Source organism: Conger conger, chromosome 18, assembly GCF_963514075.1.
Source record: "Conger conger chromosome 18, fConCon1.1, whole genome shotgun sequence".
NCBI lineage: Eukaryota > Metazoa > Chordata > Actinopteri > Anguilliformes > Congridae > Conger > Conger conger.
Genome location: NC_083777.1, coordinates 15,510,708 through 15,529,504, shown reverse-complemented (window position 1 = coordinate 15,529,504; position 18,797 = coordinate 15,510,708). Strand labels below are relative to the sequence as shown.

General features: G+C 47.6%; 1 protein-coding gene across 2 annotated transcripts in view; it reads right to left on the bottom strand.

The window, feature by feature from the left end:
* The window catches only part of ide (insulin-degrading enzyme), a 29,535-nt gene extending 11,021 nt beyond the window's left edge, over positions 1-18,514 (bottom strand). Inside the window, exons 1-15 of one of the 2 annotated variants that reach the window (XM_061228231.1) lie at positions 18,363-18,514; positions 14,817-15,001; positions 13,084-13,291; positions 10,364-10,533; positions 8,485-8,607; positions 7,475-7,587; positions 7,033-7,195; positions 6,731-6,823; positions 6,485-6,576; positions 5,831-5,911; positions 5,464-5,567; positions 3,697-3,799; positions 1,926-2,048; positions 1,762-1,844; positions 891-1,035 (exon numbers count right to left, since the gene is read on the bottom strand). In XM_061228231.1, coding sequence (XP_061084215.1) covers positions 891-1,035; positions 1,762-1,844; positions 1,926-2,048; positions 3,697-3,799; positions 5,464-5,567; positions 5,831-5,911; positions 6,485-6,576; positions 6,731-6,823; positions 7,033-7,195; positions 7,475-7,587; positions 8,485-8,607; positions 10,364-10,533; positions 13,084-13,291; positions 14,817-15,001; positions 18,363-18,448 — 1,872 coding nt within the window. In that variant the 5' untranslated portion in view covers positions 18,449-18,514. Of the gene's footprint in view, positions 1-86; positions 232-890; positions 1,036-1,761; positions 1,845-1,925; positions 2,049-3,696; positions 3,800-5,463; positions 5,568-5,830; positions 5,912-6,484; positions 6,577-6,730; positions 6,824-7,032; positions 7,196-7,474; positions 7,588-8,484; positions 8,608-10,363; positions 10,534-13,083; positions 13,292-14,816; positions 15,002-18,362 lie in introns of both variants that reach the window. The other variant, XM_061228232.1, reaches the window with a different exon arrangement.
* Between the last annotated feature and the right edge of the window lie 283 nt (positions 18,515-18,797).

Genomic DNA, 18,797 nt, shown 5'->3' with positions numbered 1-18,797 from the left:
CGGGGGGGGGGAAAGAGAAGAGACAAGGCCAGGCCCCCGCGCGCACTCTCAAGCCTCAAGCTCCGCCCCCTCTCCTCCGTACTTACGACTAGGGCATTCATCCCTGAAGCTATGCCATACACCAACCCAGCCAGCCGGGCTGCATATGCGTACTCTTTTAAATCATCCTTCAACAACCTGAGTAACAGGTAGGTCATGTTGCAGTGGACGGGGTCAGCGTATAGGTAGCGACTGACAAAAAGAAGACAAAAACAGACATGTTTGTTGGGGCAGGGGCAGTTTCTGAAACAGACAGGGGGCAGGAGACTGAGAGTAAGAGTATGTATATGCAGCCGGAGTCCAGCCTCGTGCTGAGGGATGGAGAAGGCGGGGGTCTTACGCTGTGCCAGACGTTAAGCCAGCCAGCGCGGCGAGACACAGCGCGTTTCGTTTTGAAAGGCGAGAGGTTTCAACTTTTCCATTTGCCGTTCGCTTTCAGGCCCCGGTTCGGACACCGAGAATAATTTTGAGCGGTTAAAGGCGCTGAAGTAGAAGGCGTTTCTCGCGACGCAAACCTGAGACCGGCTTGCAGGGACGGATTTGAGGTGCCAATCGAGACGGGTGTAAACCAATTACATATTTTGCCCCCCAAGGCAAAAACAACAGGTTCAGATCAGTGAGTCAGGGCTAGAGGGGACAGCAGGGCCTCTCTGCAGCAAAGGGAAAGAGACTCGCCTCTCCTCTGTGCCGGGTTCATGGGGAGCGGGCGGGGGCCGGAGGCCGGGGGAGGAGCAGGAGGAGGACGAGGAGGAGGAGGCGCAGCTGAGAATGATCGGATCATGGCGGGGGGGGGGGGGGGGGGGGGGGGAGGGTGGAAACGGGTACGGGAGGATGGAAATTTGGGTACTTACATACATCCCATAGATGGTATTTTGCAGGTCATAGTTCAAGCCGGCTAGTTCGGCTGCATATGCATACTCGTTCAGGGAGTCCTTGAGCAGCTCAAGATACAAATAAGCCATGTTACAATGCAACGGGTCCACGTACGCAAAGGGGCTGTGGACAAAAGGAAGAGCGTCACACTCCTAACCCAGCCGAGCTCTCCTTAAGGCTGGCCGCCTACGCGCTTCAGTGGGGAACAGAGCCCATGTGACACAAAACAAACACACTTCCACAGAGATAACATGGACAGTCAGCTTAACTTCAAACATGAGAATCAACATGGGGACACATGGGAGGGACAGCGGACCCTTTATGGTTAAACTAGTAATGTTCAATACATTTCAAAACTATGTCTATCAATGCGGAAAAAGGCTTACATGTTTAATTAATAGGAGTTGTATGCTATGACTAAGATAAGATGGTGCATTTCTGTCTCTGTGAATGCAGTAGCAGTCTTGAGAGGCCTGAAGTGAAGCAGTTTGAGTAAGAGAAAAATCATCCAGCTTTGCCCTACTTCATACTAACATTATCAAAGGACAACAGCCAGTGAAGATATTCTCTGAGAAATGATTTGGTGCCAAATCCAGTCTCTAAAAGCCATTTCACGCTTCCTTCAAGGCTTAAGCTTGGGGCAGTTCCAATTCACACTCCATGTGCAAAATTAGCACAATTCACCGTTAGCGGGGAACATAACTTCACAATTTATTTCCATTCCCACAGTCGCACTGCTCTTTAGCATTGGCGTGGAGAAAGACGTGTTGCAGACCGGACTCTGAAGCAGACTGGAGCTCCCTCCATGTGCCCTGGCCTCCCTGCGCGACCGCAGAGGGGAATACGCACCTGAAGAACTCAAAGTTCAGGCAGGCCTTGGGAAGGAAGAACTTGTCATCCTGTTTGAACCACACTTTGCTCATGGCCGTGTCCTGGGGGAAACAGACAGGTAGGAGCGTTGAGTAAACACAGAAAAGGCTGGGTATAGATTTCTCTTGATCTTTAAGACGTACCTTTATGAGGGTGGGGAAGGATGGAGAGTCTTTCTCCAGAGGGTATATGTCAAAGTCGCTGGGGATGAACTCATTCTTCATGGGCAGTTTAAACTTGCCGTTCAGGTCCGCGTTCCCCCATTTCTGAAAGACAAACAAAGAATTTAAGATATGCTTCTAAAAACTGCAGTTTCTAGGGACATTCAGAGAACCCAACACTGTGACACCCGGAAGAGTCAAGTCCACTTTAAGAGTAAACATGACTATGGACTAACCTATATTTACCATGTAAATAGAGACTTGATGTTCTTTGCGATGAGTATCTGATGCTTTATGTCAACTCAACATTACCTGACCTGTGTTCTGAAGCTATTCCATTCTCTTCAGCGCATCTCCCAAATAAATGGAATGTACTATAGTGTAATGTCAACACACAAGAACAGAAAAAAAAAAGAAAAACACAAGCAGAGCTCTCCAGCAGATGAGGAACTGGGGGCTGTAACTCTTAAACTGAATTTCTTCAGTACAAGATCAATAGAAATTTTAATCTGTACACATGGACAATGGGAGTACATTGTTATAAATGAGTGCTTCATCATGGTAAAAGACAGCAGCCCTAATTCGAGGCGAATGCGCACACGTGCTACACACACTCCTGTCTCGACATCTACAGCAGCATTAATCCTGACCCCTCTGCTCCAGCTCCAAATATCCTGAGAGTACCTCCCGGCTTATGACCCCTTAGCCAATAGTAGGCCTGTACTCCTGATAATAAATCATGTTCAGTATTAGACAGGAAATATGAGGAACATCAGGACTGGAACGTGCAGAAGTTCCAAGTAATCGTACGTAATCGGCCCTTCTTAAAGGGCTGCTGTGCCAAATGAATGGTGAGGACAGAGGGACAGTTTTTCTGCATTACTTCACTGATCCTTCCATCTCTTCCTCCCTCCCTCCATCCTCTCTCTCCCTGTAGCGCACAGGTCTCAGACTGAAGTCCCTCCTTCCAGAACATTCTGTCTCTGAAAGAGCCTGCTGCAGAGACCCTGCAGATGTTTACTCTGAGCGCGGACGAGCTGAACCCACAGTGGACGTGAGAGAGGCCGCCCCGCTGGGGGGGGGGGGGCAGGTACAGGGAACGCAGAGGCTCTTCTGCGGTGGAGCGGGAAGAGCAGGTACAGGGAGCACAGAGGCTCTTCTGTGGTCGTGCGGGAAGAGCAGGTACAGGGAGCGCAGAGGCTCTTCTGTGGTCGTGTGGGAAGAGCAGGTACAGGGAGCACAGAGGCTCTTCTGTGGTCGTGTGGGAAGAGCAGGTACAGGGAGCACAGAGGCTCTTCTGCGGTCATGCGGGAAGAGCAGGTACAGCGAGCACAGAGGCTCTTCTGTGGTCATGCGGGAAGAGCAGGTACAGGGAGCACAGAGGCTCTTCTGTGGTCATGCGGGAAGAGCAGGTACAGGGAGCACAGAGGCTCTTCTGCGGTCATGCGGGAGGAGCAGGTACAGGGAGCGCAGAGGCTCTTCTGCGGTCATGCGGGAGGAGCAGGTACAGGGAGCGCAGAGGCTCTTCTGTGGTCGTGTGGGAAGAGCAGGTACAGGGAGCACAGAGGCTCCTCTGCGGTCGTGCGGGAGGAGCAGGTACAGGGAGCACAGAGGCTCTTCTGCGGTCGAGCGGGAAGAGCAGGTACAGGGAGCGCACAGGCTCTTCTGTGGTCGTGCGGGAGGAGCAGGTACAGCGAGCGCAGACGCTCGGTACTCCCAAGTGCTGCGTCAGGTGCAGCGACGCGCGTCTCACCTTGATGGACTCATCAGAAATGGCCTCCTGTTTGTACTGCGTGCCGTACCACTCTTCTGTCCGATCCGTCTGCCCTTCAAACGACTTTGAGACGACCGCAACTCTGTATGGGGGTGGAGGAGGAGAGGAGCCGTCAGACAGACTGAGACACACACACACACACACACACACACACACACACACACACTTTTGCTGAGAAACCTGCAAGCTCTCACACTCTACATCCGGAAACGGGAACTTCGTTCAGACGGGAACATTCTGGCGCTGCCAGAGGTGTGACGTGCCCCACTTCCTGTCTGAAAGGAAGCCCAGTAGCTTGGCCCGCTGCCACAGGCTGCAGATGCTGCGGTTTTGTGGCGCATTAACGGCGTAAGACTCACAGTTCCCAGCATGCTGTACCTGCAGTGCAGGACAGGCCTGGAACACACACATGGAGCTTACCGCCACAGCCAGGGGCATGTGATAAGACACCCACACTACGCCCCATTCTCTCTAGCGTGCGCGCACACACACGCACGCACGCACTTCTCCTGTAAAATAAAGCCAGCACTCTGAACATATCCTACCACATTCATTTCTCTTTCCATGAATGATTTAGAAGATGTCAAAATTCGCCCTGGCCAATCCCTTATAGCAGCTAAATTTAGAGTCACGCTCCGCTCTCCGGTAATCTGGCACAGCGGTCAATGTTCTGGATTTAGACCGCAGACCAAACACCTCCAGCAGCCTGCATAAGTCACCGCGGATGAGAACCCTGGACCCCCCATTCTCCAGACGCCCGCGTCCTGAAGAAGGTTAGCATGGAGTAACTGATCCGAATACCAAAGCCAGACCGGAACAGACACCCTTGTCAGCCAATAGCTCTTCCCCTGACTCTCGTTATTGCGTTTGCAGACTCGGACATCTTTCAGCGGGCAAGCCAGACGTCAGCTTTTACTTCACGAAACTCCAACCTCAGCCCAACTGCAGCAGAGAGCGAGGGAGGACAAGGGGCACGAGCGAGCGGCGGCCATTTTACGCTTCCAGCCCAGCCTTTCGGCACACGCTCTGCCCAGACCGACACACACTTTACAGAGCTCTTTATCTCTCAAACCCCGGTACGGAGCGCAGCGTCGTACGTGACGCTGGCTGGTTCAGTCTCGTCAGCTCACAAAGCAGGACGCGGGCTGCACACAAACGGGGGTTCTGACAGCGCCTCTGTTCAAAGCGGTTAAATAATAATAAAGAGAGAGTAAACGCACGGTGATAAGCAGCGTGGCAGCAGAACTCGGAGCTATCACAGAGACGGGGCGCGGTGCTAAACGCTGAAGGCAGTCTGGCTGTGCCGATAGCCCGCCTGCGCTTTGATGGGTGAGCAGCAGAGCCTCTGAAATGCTAATGCGGGCCAGCCCTGCGGATCTGAGCCCCGCACGCCGAACAGAGAACAGCAGCTCTCCGAGTGTTAGACTCACCACGCTGACTGAGCTGATAAACGATATGACTCACTTTATTTTAATTACGCATCATCGGTATTACTGGCATTAGTACATGTTGCTATTGAACTTAAACTCTTGTGGAATATGGAGCCATAATGCAACACCCTTTCAATCACTAGCTAGACAGTGCATTGCAGTCCGTAGTGTGCTTTAGAGAAAGCACCAGACTGAACAATGACAAGGGATATTGGGGTGCTCGTGGCCTTGAGTGCACTGAGCATATGAATAAAACACACATTATTAAAATAGTCAGACAGACACAGCGGTGAAGAGTAGGAACGCTGAGTCATACCTCACATGCTCTGGCCTCAGTTTGTCCAGCACCATCTCGATCAAATCGGGCCTGAAGTCCTCCAGAAGATACTCCGCTGCCAACACCTCCTCCAGGGGGTAGTACTGAAACCCAGGGGGACAACATTCAGCGCAACACAGGGGGAGCCTTTTACAGTAACACAGGGGCTGGCATTCACCAACACAACGGAGAAAAGTGCATACAATGTAAAATAATAACAACAAGGAGGTTTGCGGTACAAGCAACGAGGCCCCGACAATGCACTCCACCGTCTGGCACTCGAGGGACGTCGCCTGAACAAAAGAAGAAGGGAAGAAGAGCGCGGCTGCATTCAGCGCCCTTTATGGGGACAGAGAATAGACCTTACGTGCAGCAAGCCGGCTACTTTAGAGGTGTATCCGCGAGGTCTCTCCTTGTCCTTAAATCTGAAGGCCACTGTGTTCAAGTCCTGCGGAGAAGAATTGCAGTCATCCATCACTGAAAAAGCAATTTGCAGCACTTTCCCAAAAACACCGAAAGAATATCTATGATTGGTTGGTACAATAGAGCCAAATTACTGTCCACTTCCTACACTTCCGTACAGATAATTTCAAAGGGAATGCTTGAGACGAGAGCTAGGTGGACAAAAGCGATATCGTGGACACAGAACTACAGGAGAAGACAGTACAATGCTGTTTCTCCGCTCCATTCACATCCCATGTGGAATGCAGAATGAATACACAAATACAAAACTGTAAAATAACACACAAAGCTGAATTCATTCCAGTGACGATGCACTGCACTGAACTATATTTCATCATTTAACCCTAATACAGAGAAACTTACATAGATTACATTTGAAACATACATTTATACAGCTTAATATTGTTAAACAAGCCATTCAGGTGAGATATTTTGCTCAAAGCTGCAGCAGCAGTACCACAGCTAGGAATGGACCCCACAGCCCTACAAGACCATTACACTACACTGCCCCCTCTCTGTGTGACTGTAAGACCGTGTCTCTGCGGCGTTGGCGGCTCACCTTGCACTCCTGAAAGACCCACTCCTGAGGTCCCTCAGTGCGCAGTTTCTGGATGTACTGGAACATGTGGAAGATGATGTCCTCAACGTGCACTGAGAGACAAGAGGCTCCTTCAGAAACACACACCGCCTCACACCAACGCATGCAGAATTACAGAATAGAGCTGCCAACTGCACGCACACATGCACGCACACGCACGCACACGCACGCACGCAGATGCACGCAGACGCACGAACACAGCCTTACAGAGTCCTTCCTCAGTCAGGTCCACATTGATGATGAAGAACATGAAGCCTCGAGCGCCCTCTTTCTGACCTCCCACCAGTGTGTTCACCCAACCTGTGTGCCAATAAAGATTTCACATTCAAGATCCTCTCAACACAGTACACTGGGGCAGCCCTGTAGCCTGTGTTTCCCCATTACTGCTATCCTAACGCTACTCCACCGTCTAAAGAACATGCTTTCTGATCACAAACACCTATAGATGTACAGATAAAACAGCTGTGTCCATGGCTCAGTAGGCCCCTATGGGGCAGAGCGCTGTTCACCTTTGGCCTTCAGTTCAGACAGCAGGCTTCCTGGGCCCTCATGCCCAATCAGGTGGCCCACATAGTGGCCTGGGTTGCACTTGTAGTACTTCTGCAGGTCGGGGATGGGGAAGGTGACGTACAGATTTCTGATGTCCTTTATGGGCACCACCTTGTAGAATTGCTGAAAGATTCAGGAGGAGAGAATTTTTTTTTTTTTAAATTATATATATTTTTTAAATACACACACCTCTAATTCTGCCACAACACACACACACACACACACAAACTGTTCAGAACCAGTACTATTCCACATGAGCAATGTATCACACTTTACAAAACACAGGAATCAGGAGCTGAGGTAGTTTGTTTTCTTTCTTTTTTATATATATGGAGAGGCACAGTCTAAACCCCTCTGAACATGAATACGCAGGCGTACGGAGGGGTGACGTCATCCACTCACCCGGAGATGCTCTTCCTGGAAGGGGTGCTCAGGGAATTCTGGGACAGGGACATTCTTATTCTCCACTTCACCAAACAGATTGACCACCATGTCGGTCAGCTCGTCCAGGGTCTCTGAGGGACAGAGGAAGGAGAGAGAGAACAATCATAACAACCGGTCAGCAGCCATCTTAAGACAGACTTACGCATACTGCAAGTCATGGCACTGAACTGGAAATAAATACTTGTTCCTTTGGGCATCTGATTTCACATTTTTCACAGAACTGGGTGGAAATACAAGGTTTGTGAGAAACAAACTCAATAATAAAAAATAAAAAAAGGTGTGCTGGCTTAATTGTGTGGCTGGGCCCCAGATGCCAGAGCGGGTAAAGGCCTGGCGTAAACAGCCATCCCCAGGGGTATAATGACTGCAGAGCTGTGAAAGGCATTAATTAAGAGATCACCTCATCGTAAACGCAGCTGTGGAGCGGGATGCCGCCCCAGCCCCGCGGTGCGTGGCTCTACACAAACGCACCGCGCATCTGGCAACCCGCGCCACTCCGGCAGAAAAACCCATCCGAGAAACTGTACACGAAACCAGGGTCAGTCTGAAGTCTGGACCCAAAGGCCCGTTTCAGCCGAGGGGAACGATGAGGACAGCTCTGTAAATCCCGTGAGGAGAGTAATGAGTGCCTAAGGGCTCCAGTGGACGTCCTGTACTGTCAGATTGACCTTCTGTCATTCACCTGCTTCTCCAGTGACAGAGAGTCCCTGCCCCCTGAAACCAACTCCCCGCTCACGCCAGTGCTGCTACATCCTGGCCCTAAATTCAACCGAGCACTGCCAAATCCTGCCCCTACTCAAACCAATGCTGCTAAACCCTGCCCGATACTCAACCCGGCACTGCAAAATCCTGCCCCTATACTCAACCCAGCACCGCTACATCCTGCCCCTCTACTCAAACCAAGCACTGCTATGTCCTGCCCCAAACCAGCAGTCTGGAATTACACATGCACACGCACACGCACACACCTCTGCCCAGTACACACAGCCCCATCAGGTTTGAGGAGTAGTACGTGGAGTGAAACTCCAGCAGCTCCTGACGGACATCAATCCCCTCTTCGGTTGGCCTTGTCTCCAACGTCACCTTGTTCCCTGAAAAACACAGAGAAGACCAGATTCAGGCCAAACACACACTCCTCATGTCTCCAACCATGACTGTCCACAGCCTGATTCTCAGTGCTACAGTAGAGCAATTCTGACACAAACCATTAAAACAACAATTTCAATCAATTCATTTCATTTCATTTCATTGAAGGAATTACAACTGCTCCATGTTCACATTTTCAGCACGTTTTCTTGACAGGTTGCCAACATAGAACACAGATTTATTGTAAATTAAAATGGAATCTTTTCCCTGGCTATTTATTTGCACATATATGACACACAGGGTAAAAGATAAAAATCTGTTCAGAAAGACAAACTTTTTCAAAAAACATAAAACATTCACATTTCTTTTTCTATTTTTCTTATGAATGGAAGTTCCAGAAAGCATGAATGGTCTTCTGAAACAGGTTTCGTTTCCCCCAAATCAAATAAAAATACCCAGAGATCTCTGACAATCCTGCTACAGCAACCCTGTGATTTAAGCCAATCAGATTACAGGCCTCACTCTCACTCAGACAGCACTGCGCTGTGCTTCAAGGGCAGAGTGGTGGGGGCCTGTAAGGACATCCTGGTCGCCTATCAAAACCAGCCAGGAAACTAAAATAAATAAAATAAAATACTTCTGCAAAATTAAATATTCAATCTTTCCATAGCAGGTTAAAGTAGGTTCCTGCCTCTAGGCACATCCATCACAAGGTAAAAGGTTAATTAAAAATACTTCACAAAGCAGTAGGCTATCTTTAGATTATATCAGAGTTAGAAGCCTCAATGCTGCCCCCTGCTGGCCCCAGTGAAGCAGGCCATTATGGGAGATGCATGTTGGAGAACAGTGGAAAAATATTACTGAAAAAACAAAACCTGTTTTTAACAATTCGGCAGATGCATTAGCATGTACAGAAGAGGAAGAGGCTCCAACTGTACCTGTTTCCTAAACATTTGAAGTGCCCTCACAGAACAACAAGTAATTCGATGCAAGCAAAATACTGGTTACATGTACAGTCACCGAGAACTTTATTAGGCATTTATTAGACTTGTTTTTTAGCTCTTCTACTGCTGTAGCCTATCCACTTAAGAGTTATGATGTGTTGTGTGTTCAGATATGTTCTTCTGTATACCACTGTTGCAATGTGTGGTTATTTCTGTTACGGTCACCTTCCTGTCGGCTTTGATCGCTCTAGCCATTCTCCTCTCTCATTAACAAGGCGTTTCTGTCTGCAGAACTGCTGCTCACTGGAATTTTGTTCTTTCCAAACTCTAGAGACTAGTGTGTGTGAAAATCCCAGGAGATCAAGCGGTTTCTGAGATACTCAAACCACTCTGCCTGCTACCAATAATCATTCCACGGTCAAAGTCAAATAGATCACATCTTTTCCCCATTCTGATGGTTAATGTGAACATTAACTGAAGCTCCTGACCCGTATCTACACACAATTGGCTGATTAGATTAGACCGCATTCTTATGTAGGTGTAATAAAGTCAGTGTTCCTAATAAAGTGCTCAGTGAGTGTATATCACAATGAAATGCAACAGTGGCTCAGTCAGGTGGTGATGTGTGGCCAGTGCAGGTGCCCTCCCCACTCCATGCCTAGCCTCTGCACATTCAAACAGCTTCACCCCCCTCTGACCACACAGCAATTCACCAAAAATCCTATCCTGCTGCCCCCTCTGCCTCCATTGCAGTTCACAAACCGCCTATCCGGCCCCATCACTAAGCTCACAGCCGTGAGAGGTGCAGTGTCCATACCTGTGCCGAACTTGCTGAAGGGGTGATTGGGGTTCCCGGTGGCCTTCTCCAGCTGGAACAGCCTCCAGGCGTCGTTCATCACGTTCTTCTTGTGCTCCGAGTCCACCGCGTTCACCTCCCGGTCCTTGCAGCTCTCATCGAACAGCGGGCAGAGGAAGAACTGCGCAAACCTGTCGCCAAACATGCTTATGTTCACCTCCCACCATTTTAACAACAACCTTTCACTTACAAGTCCGGTTCCCAAACAATTTTACTACACCGTTAACCGAACAGTCCACAAGCATGGTGTCAATACACAAGTCTGGTCACAAAGGCACTAAGATACCGCAATATACCAGCAGCGATACACCATGCACCCTGCTCCTGCCTGTAGGGGGGGCCATCTACCCTATGGTTAAATTACCCCCAATGGCCCAGCGCAGGGATGGGGACACTGCGCTGCAGGAGACACCGTCTTCCGGATGAAATGTTAAACCGAGATCCCGAATCACTGTGGTCATTAAAGACCTCACTAATGACACTCATCTTAAAAAGGAGGGGTTTCCTGGTGTCCTGGTTAAATTCCCAACCCGGCCCTTTCAACCTGCCACCTCAGCATCCCCTCAACACTACAACCACCCCAGCGCTTTGCGAGTGTCTAGAAAAGCATTATAACATGCCATGATCTATCAATCTATCCATCAATCCATCTATATTTATCCATGGGACAGCATTGGGTTAGCTCAATGCTCATTTTACAGAGAATACCAGAGTGGAAGGCCACAGGTGTTCATATGAACTGGTCTGTTCACCTCATTTGCACCAGAAAGGCCAGAAGCGGGAAAGCATGAGGCGAGCACAGCTCATTTGAATAGCCCCAGACACGGGTGAGCACCATGCAAATCCGCCAGACACAGCTCAACGCGCATCACCGCAAGCTTCTCCCAGAATGCGCCTCACAAATTCAATACACGGACACATCTGCCATTCCTACCTTAATTCTGAAACAAAGAGACCAAACATATTTTAATACACCTGAAGGAGGACCCATTACACCTCAGAAACTCGCAACAGAGATGTCTCAAATTGCATCAAGAGCAAGACATTTCATATTATCATTAAGTCAAGCGGCACAACTGGCACCAGGAAAATTTAAACGGAAAGGAAAGTCTTCCTGAAGGGTGAACCGTGAAGATGGCCATCACAGGCTCAACCCACATTGTGCAATGTTCAGGCCTCAGGACATGAGTTTTTTTACACATTTGTCTCAGGATACTTCACGAGATACGCAGATAATGACAACGGGCACAGGACCCGCACATGCGACGATGTGTGATGGATTGCCTGCAGACTGTCGGGTCTGTGCCCAGATGGTGAGCGGCTGACACCGGATCAGTTACCTGCCCGGTCTGGCACAATGTACAGCTACAATGCTACTGTCCAATTACCGGAACAGGGATACAGTGAACGAGCAAGAACAATGGCCGTGGGTCAGACACCCCCACTCCACCCACTACACAGGATCTCCATCCCTGGGTAGGGGAACTCCACCCCTAGACAGCATCCCTCTAACCAATCAGCTGGCCACACGACGGCATTACCCATGTGTCACATCTGTCAGTGATGAAATATGCATCACCTTCTCAGCCGTGTGTGGGAGGAACACCAGCCCGCACCCCATTCTGCCGCAAACACTAGAACAGGTGAAACCTGAACTATTCACAAAATGGAAATCCACACCTCTTAAAACGGCTTTAGTGTCCCCACAATACCACCTGCACAGAACATCCCAGCCCCAATCTCACACACTTTTAGGAGTGAGTGGCAGTGTACATTAAGAGTTAAGAGCATACTGAATATGGAATATCCTCCATAGGGGAAGTGATATTGTATTACTGAACACGAGCGTGCTCGACTTGTCTCTGAGATATAACGGTTATAGTCCACCCACCAAAATATTTACAATATCAGCCGGTCAATATTAGCCCAGGGATGCCAAAGGTATCACACTATGAACTTAAATAATATTGCATCACATCCCTCATTTTGTGCAATTTTAGGCAGCTTCGGCTCTGTCAGTGTAAAAAAACCACAATGTGTATTTGCAAAAAGAATTCTCATTAAATTAATACAACTCAGCAGTGAAAATATTTTTGAGTGTCATGAGCTCATGTTTGGACTAACTAGCACATTAAATAACTGAAATTACCATGAAATTGGTCAGATTCAGCTAAAATATATATAGTTAGTTAGCTAGCTGGCTAGCTACAAATAATACACAGCCGTTTTTCCAAGCGAAGGTTATCCCTAGCATTTGTAGACATAGCCAGCTGGCCACATAGCTAGCTAGCCAATGAACTGCAATTGTTAGCCTACTCCACAGAACCTCACACATTAAAAACAGCTTCTACAAACGTCTTGTTTAAATTGATTGATTAGGTAATACATCCTGTAAGGTAATCTTACTTTAGCTATCTACATATATGCGCAGATGACTAGTTAGCTGGCTAGCATGTATTATGTTCATAGCTAGCTGTACTTTTTCATGATCGACAACTAGCTAGTTATCGATCACTAAATCTGGCCAATTTCCCGATGAACACTGATTTAATTAATTGATTTAAAGATGAAATGTGCAATGCAAACTGATGCAAGTTAAGCACCGTGAGGCTAATTTAGACGGGCGGGACATTTTTGACCCGACAGGGGCCTGGCAGACCCAGCCCTCGGGGCGTTCTGACCTGTCCAGCGCCCCCTGCAGGTGCTCGTGGGACACGTCGAAGTAGTAGTTGGTGTGCTCGCCGCTGGTGAAGGCGTTGGAGCTGCCAGCGTGCTCGCTCAGGAACTGGCTGTACTCGTTCTCCTTGGGGTACTTCACCGTGCCCAGGAACAGCATGTGCTCGCAGAAGTGCGCCAGCCCCGAGATGTTGGAGGGGTCTGAGAGGGAGCCTGAAACAGAAAACACGGCACGGCACGGCACGTTCCTCATCACCAGCGACGGAATCATCACCGCCTTCATTAACCTCAACACAAGTCATCATCTCGGGTGTGGTTTTATCCAGCGATGTGCAAAACAGTCGTGAAAAACTGCATTCCAGAAAAGCGGAACCCAGAAGAAGAAAATACAGAACAGCACAGCGCACAGAGGCTAAAATAATGCGAATAAAACATCAAGCTAAATGAAGTACAGAACCAATAACCATCATAAGGGCAGACTTAAAATGACCATATAACACAGTCATTCCTAACATCACTTCCAATCACAGAAGTATAACAATAACAGCTGTCAGCACACCGCCCTCAGCCAAACCCTGTTCTACTTCCACACACTCAAACCTCAGGGCTGTACCCGTAACACATCCAGGTGATTTGCATGGGTTACATTTAATCAGGTGGCTGTCTGGCACATCAGCCCAGGATGAGTCACAACACACACAAGTGCCATTTAGAATGGCTCAATGCCAGCTCTTGTTCTGAACAATTCCAGGTAATCAAGTCACAGAATCTGTCCACAGGTGTGTGGATAAATAAATGTAATCTTGTTTGGAAATTGAACACATTCACATCTAGCAAAGTTGTCTTAAAAGTGGTTCTTAAGTACTGGGGATGAACAAGACGCAGAGAATTATGAGAAATTGACCATCCTTTTCCTCACCAACTGTGATATCACTTGTTTATTAGATGGAGATCTGTGCCTCTTAAATGCGCCATGTCTTGTATACTTTTTTCCGTTAAATCACACCACCAAACATTGCCTGTTTCAGCGAGGCCCGTGTTCCAGTGGACCGTTCGGTCTCTCTTCAGCAGGGCCAGGCCCCCCCCTGGGCCCGTCTGCCCTCAAAATAACATCAGGAACATGCTCTGGGCCTCTCTGCTGCCGCTACACCTCAGGGACGTCTCATTTTTACCCAAAAACAATGTGAATTATTGAATGTCTTCCCCCTGCCCCTGCAGTGCGGCAATATGAAAAATACAGCCAGAGCAGCGTTGCCAAAGCCACAGATACAGAGGGCTCTGCTGAGGGCTGCCAAGGAGAGGGAGAGAGAGGAGGGCAGGAGAGAGAGGGACAGGGACAGGGAGAGGGAGAGAGGGAGGGGGAGAGAGAGAGAGAGAGAGAGAGAGAGAGAGAGAGAGAAGGAGGGGGACAGGGAGAGAGGGAGTGGAAGATGGATGGTGCGAGGGGGATAACAGAAAGGGATGAGCTGAGAGAAAGGGAGAGCGATGTGGTGGCTTGATGGATTACTAGGGTGAGCATGTGTTTGTGCATACCCATCCTTGCCCTGCTTAAATTGTATTGGTGATGAATAAAGCTCTATTGAATTGAAACTGAATTGGGGGAAGGTGGCGACCAAAGAGAATGAGATAAGAGTACAGAAAGCAGAGGGGGAGATGGGAGGGAGGGAAAAAAACTGAAAACAGAGAAGATGGGGAAGAGAGGATATGAATGGAGCGGCCTGAAGGAAGAGGGGGTTACCTATTTGGACATCGAGTGCTGCGGAGGATTTGTCGGTGGTCGGGTCGCTGATGAGGATGGCCTTCAGGCCGTTGGTGAACTCCAGCCCCCGGTAGAGCCGCTTGTCCTCCGGGGAGCGGACGATTTCGCTCACCACCCTCTTCACTGCAGGGTCGGTCATGTTGAGGTGCCGGGCCGTGGCGAGTCTGCAATACCACAGGGGAACACCGGGGACGCAGCCAGGTCAGCAGAAAAAACCAGGCAGACCGATAAAGTAATCACCTTAATGGCAGTAATACCCAACAGACAGCCTGTGCCAAGCTTACGCAGAGGGCTTACATTACCCCGGTCAGTATCACACACAATGCAGAGCTGAAGTACTTTCTCAGGCACTCCAGGGTCTAACGTCAGCCTCCCAACAGGCGTACGCCCGGAACCTTCCAGTCAGAAGCCACACACATTCATAACCAAACAAATGGGGGGGGGTCACATTTCGCAAACAAAGTCAAGGACTTTGAGGACTCTTAAATCGCCTTCCCCAAACGAACAATTAATTCAATTAATTTGCAGTTCATAAAAATTTGCCTCCAAAGTGAATCCTGAAAACCCATTTTCAAAAAACCAGAAGGCATTTTAAAAAATCGCTATTTATGACCGATTATGCGCAGCTAGTAGTCATGTCTACAGTATACACTCCCCTAGAACATAGTCACTCAAAGAGTGGCTCTCGTCATGAAATCTTCCTGAAAGGAAAATAAGGGCCACTGACAATAAGCTGTAAAGAGCACTCCGCTGACCTTCGGCACTTCTTAACAAGCGCATTTAACTGCCCTTGGAAAACAGAGGGTGAAATAACGAGCCAGAGGGTGAGCCAGTTAAAAAGATCCATCCATGAGACGGTGCCCCAGCTTTCCATTCAGGTTGACAACATCTCCTTAAGTCAACAGTAATCCCAGTTTCCCTGGTGATCCAGGTCTCCAAGGATTAATATGAGAAAACGTGGAGTCCAGACAGCACTCAACAGTGGGTACACACATGAGCTGCACTGTAAAAACCCTGTGCAGTCCACAATAAGTAGTGCGGATTTAAGGGTAAGATCTTGCCAACACATTTAGATCAGCAGGTTCATTCTCCCTCTATGGGTTTTTATTTTTATTTTACTGTTGCACTGAGCTATGTCAGCTCAGAATTGAATGCAAAGAGCTAAGAGCTTAAAAAAAGGCCAGTTTTAAACCCAGTCTGTTGGCACTAAAAACTGGGACATAAAACATAGAATGCCCACCACAAGTACACAGGGGAAAGATGCCATATAGCTTTTTATTTTGGGGAAATGTTCATCTCGGCCAACTGACAGTATCCAGGCAGAAGAGGTAAATAGGTCTACAAGGACAATCAAAAGTGATAAACTGAATGCTGCAATTAAAATGGTACGATTTAAAACCTGTACAATATATGTACAAAGTCCAGGCTTTGCATTTGACTTTTTGCTTTGGATCTCATTGCTTGTTCTAACATGGTTTATGACATGCTAATTTTCAAACCATCACTATGTCTTGATTTCCCTAATATCCAAGGTGAAAGGAGACACCAGTGCTAACCAAATCCTGTTCTCAGGTTTCAGGAGTATGGGTTTTCCACTACTACAACATTGTCTGCAATCCGACTACTTTAAGAAACTGTTCTGAATGACCAAGCTAAGCCAATTCAGCTCGATATGGTATCACAAATCACAACATCAATGTAACATGACAGTCTACAAAAGGGTTGTTAGCTCCCATTCTTGGAGGGTTCATGCGCGTTTCAGCATGACAGGTCAATTTCAGTCATCTACTGGCAAAAGCAGGGGTATTCAAAGTCTGAGGAAGCCCTAGGTATGTTGCCCACAAGGGCAATCCCAGAGTTGTAACAGGCTGTTAATTTGTATTAATTCTGCAGTCGTTTTGCAATTCCAGGACTGGAGGTTGACAGCCATGGTCTACAATGACAACATTTTTAATAAACTCCAGATTCTACCATCACCCACTGAAAGTCAGCGTAGTTTTTTGCTGGTTTTTCAGAACGCAGCAAAGACGAATTACAGTTTACTGGTAGTTTGGGTCATAATTCAAAGGTTCTCATCCCAATTTATTTGGATCTTTGCTCAATATAAAATTACATAATTGATACAGTATAGAATAGTGTACGTAAGGTCACCAAAATGACAGGTGATTTTCTCAATGTTGTGTAGCTTGCTACCTTGGATAAATCTCAACAAAAAACGTTCCCAGCTTCTTGTCTTCAAATGCGAAGACCGGAATCACAAAAGACCTAAACTACAGATGCTAAAACATGTAGACCGGCACAGCACTTATTACAATGCCAACATATGTGGTCAATTTCTGCTTTCAGATTGTAACTAATGTGTACCAACAACAAATCAAGAATACGTTGGACTAGCGACGGTAGCTATAGCAAACAAACATGTAAAAATAGTGCGCGACATCCAGGGATACGGTTAAGGTTAACTTAACATTAGCTACAGAACATGAGTAACTGCTAGGTGACGGCAGCATTATGAATAACAAACATTTAAGATACATCATTAAAACCGCTGATGACAATGTGGCTTCACCATTTTTCAAAATTATAACAACATCAGCGAAGACCATAGAGCTAGCTAACAGTTAGCTAACTTAGCTAAATTCAGTGTGGGGGCCAGCAGATAGCTATCTCTAACTTTAGCTGCACTGCTACTGGCCATTGCTACTGTAAACACAGATTGAACGATCCGCTTGCTCTGTTGACCATAATGTAGCCAAACCTAATTTTAGCCACCCAACTTGCCATCTAGCTAGTAAAATAACTTCGTGTGAAAGCTTGTTGATAGACATCTAGTCTAGCTAAATAGAACGTGGCCTTTCAAAATGATCCCACAACACAAGTGTCGTATCATGCAGTAAACAAGACAAATGCAAAAGTAAAAGAAAACGGAATTGAAGTTCGTAAACGTCAGAAGAGGCTATGAAGCGCCGCTTACAAGAGAGGCCTCAGTACCACATCCCGGATACCGGCAGTTTACCGATCCAGGAACCCATTTTTCTGACCATACAGTTTTAGCGAACTGGAACTACCAGGAAACTCAGCTGTTAGCAGATTAATTTAAGTAACGTAGTAGCTATCTACTGGGAAAGTTAACAGGGACCACCTTTGTACCGAACGATACGGAGGCTGAAAGTCTGGAAACTTAACGTTAGCTACATTTGCACACATTGTTTGCATCATTCATGTACACCACAACAAACAAGAAAAGCAAGTCAATCCCAGGTTTAAATAACTGATTAACCAGCCAGCTGCTGAGTGTAACACATGAGTTCGGCTAGCCAAGGCTGCGTAGCGATCACTACTGATAATACTAGACTTGACCCCGGTTAGTCTAGATGTCTCTGGCTGGGTTGTAGCTAACTAGCTAGCGTCGAAGCCAATATTACCATTCAACTCCAGAAAATATCAAACAAAACCTAAAACGGTACAATTAAATGTAGAAATGATCAATGTCGCAGAACGTGTTTTTACTGGCAGGTCACTTACCCCAAGCTTTGATGAAAATATGCACTTTTTCTGAGAATTGGGAGATACCTGTTAAACTGGGCCGTTCGACTAACACATTGCTGCATACTTCTGCCCCCGACAACAAAAAAAAACCTGCAGCGCCATGATTTTATAAGACAAAAGCAACAGATTCATCCATCCCTTTTTGCACACCATTAGACATACATTTGCCTTGAAGTCATCGATACTTATCAATATTATAGATCTCAAAACGAGGATAGTATGGCATTTGTATATATCAAAGTTACATTAACCCCGGAATATCATTAACGGTTTGATGTCAATACATTTCACGATCGAGTCACTCGATTAATTGCACTGGTGCCATTATTCCTGGCGTTACGCAACACAGACTGATCTGAGCCGGCGTGGTGGCAGCTAGATAACTTTTCCCATTTCCAACCATGCCCGGAC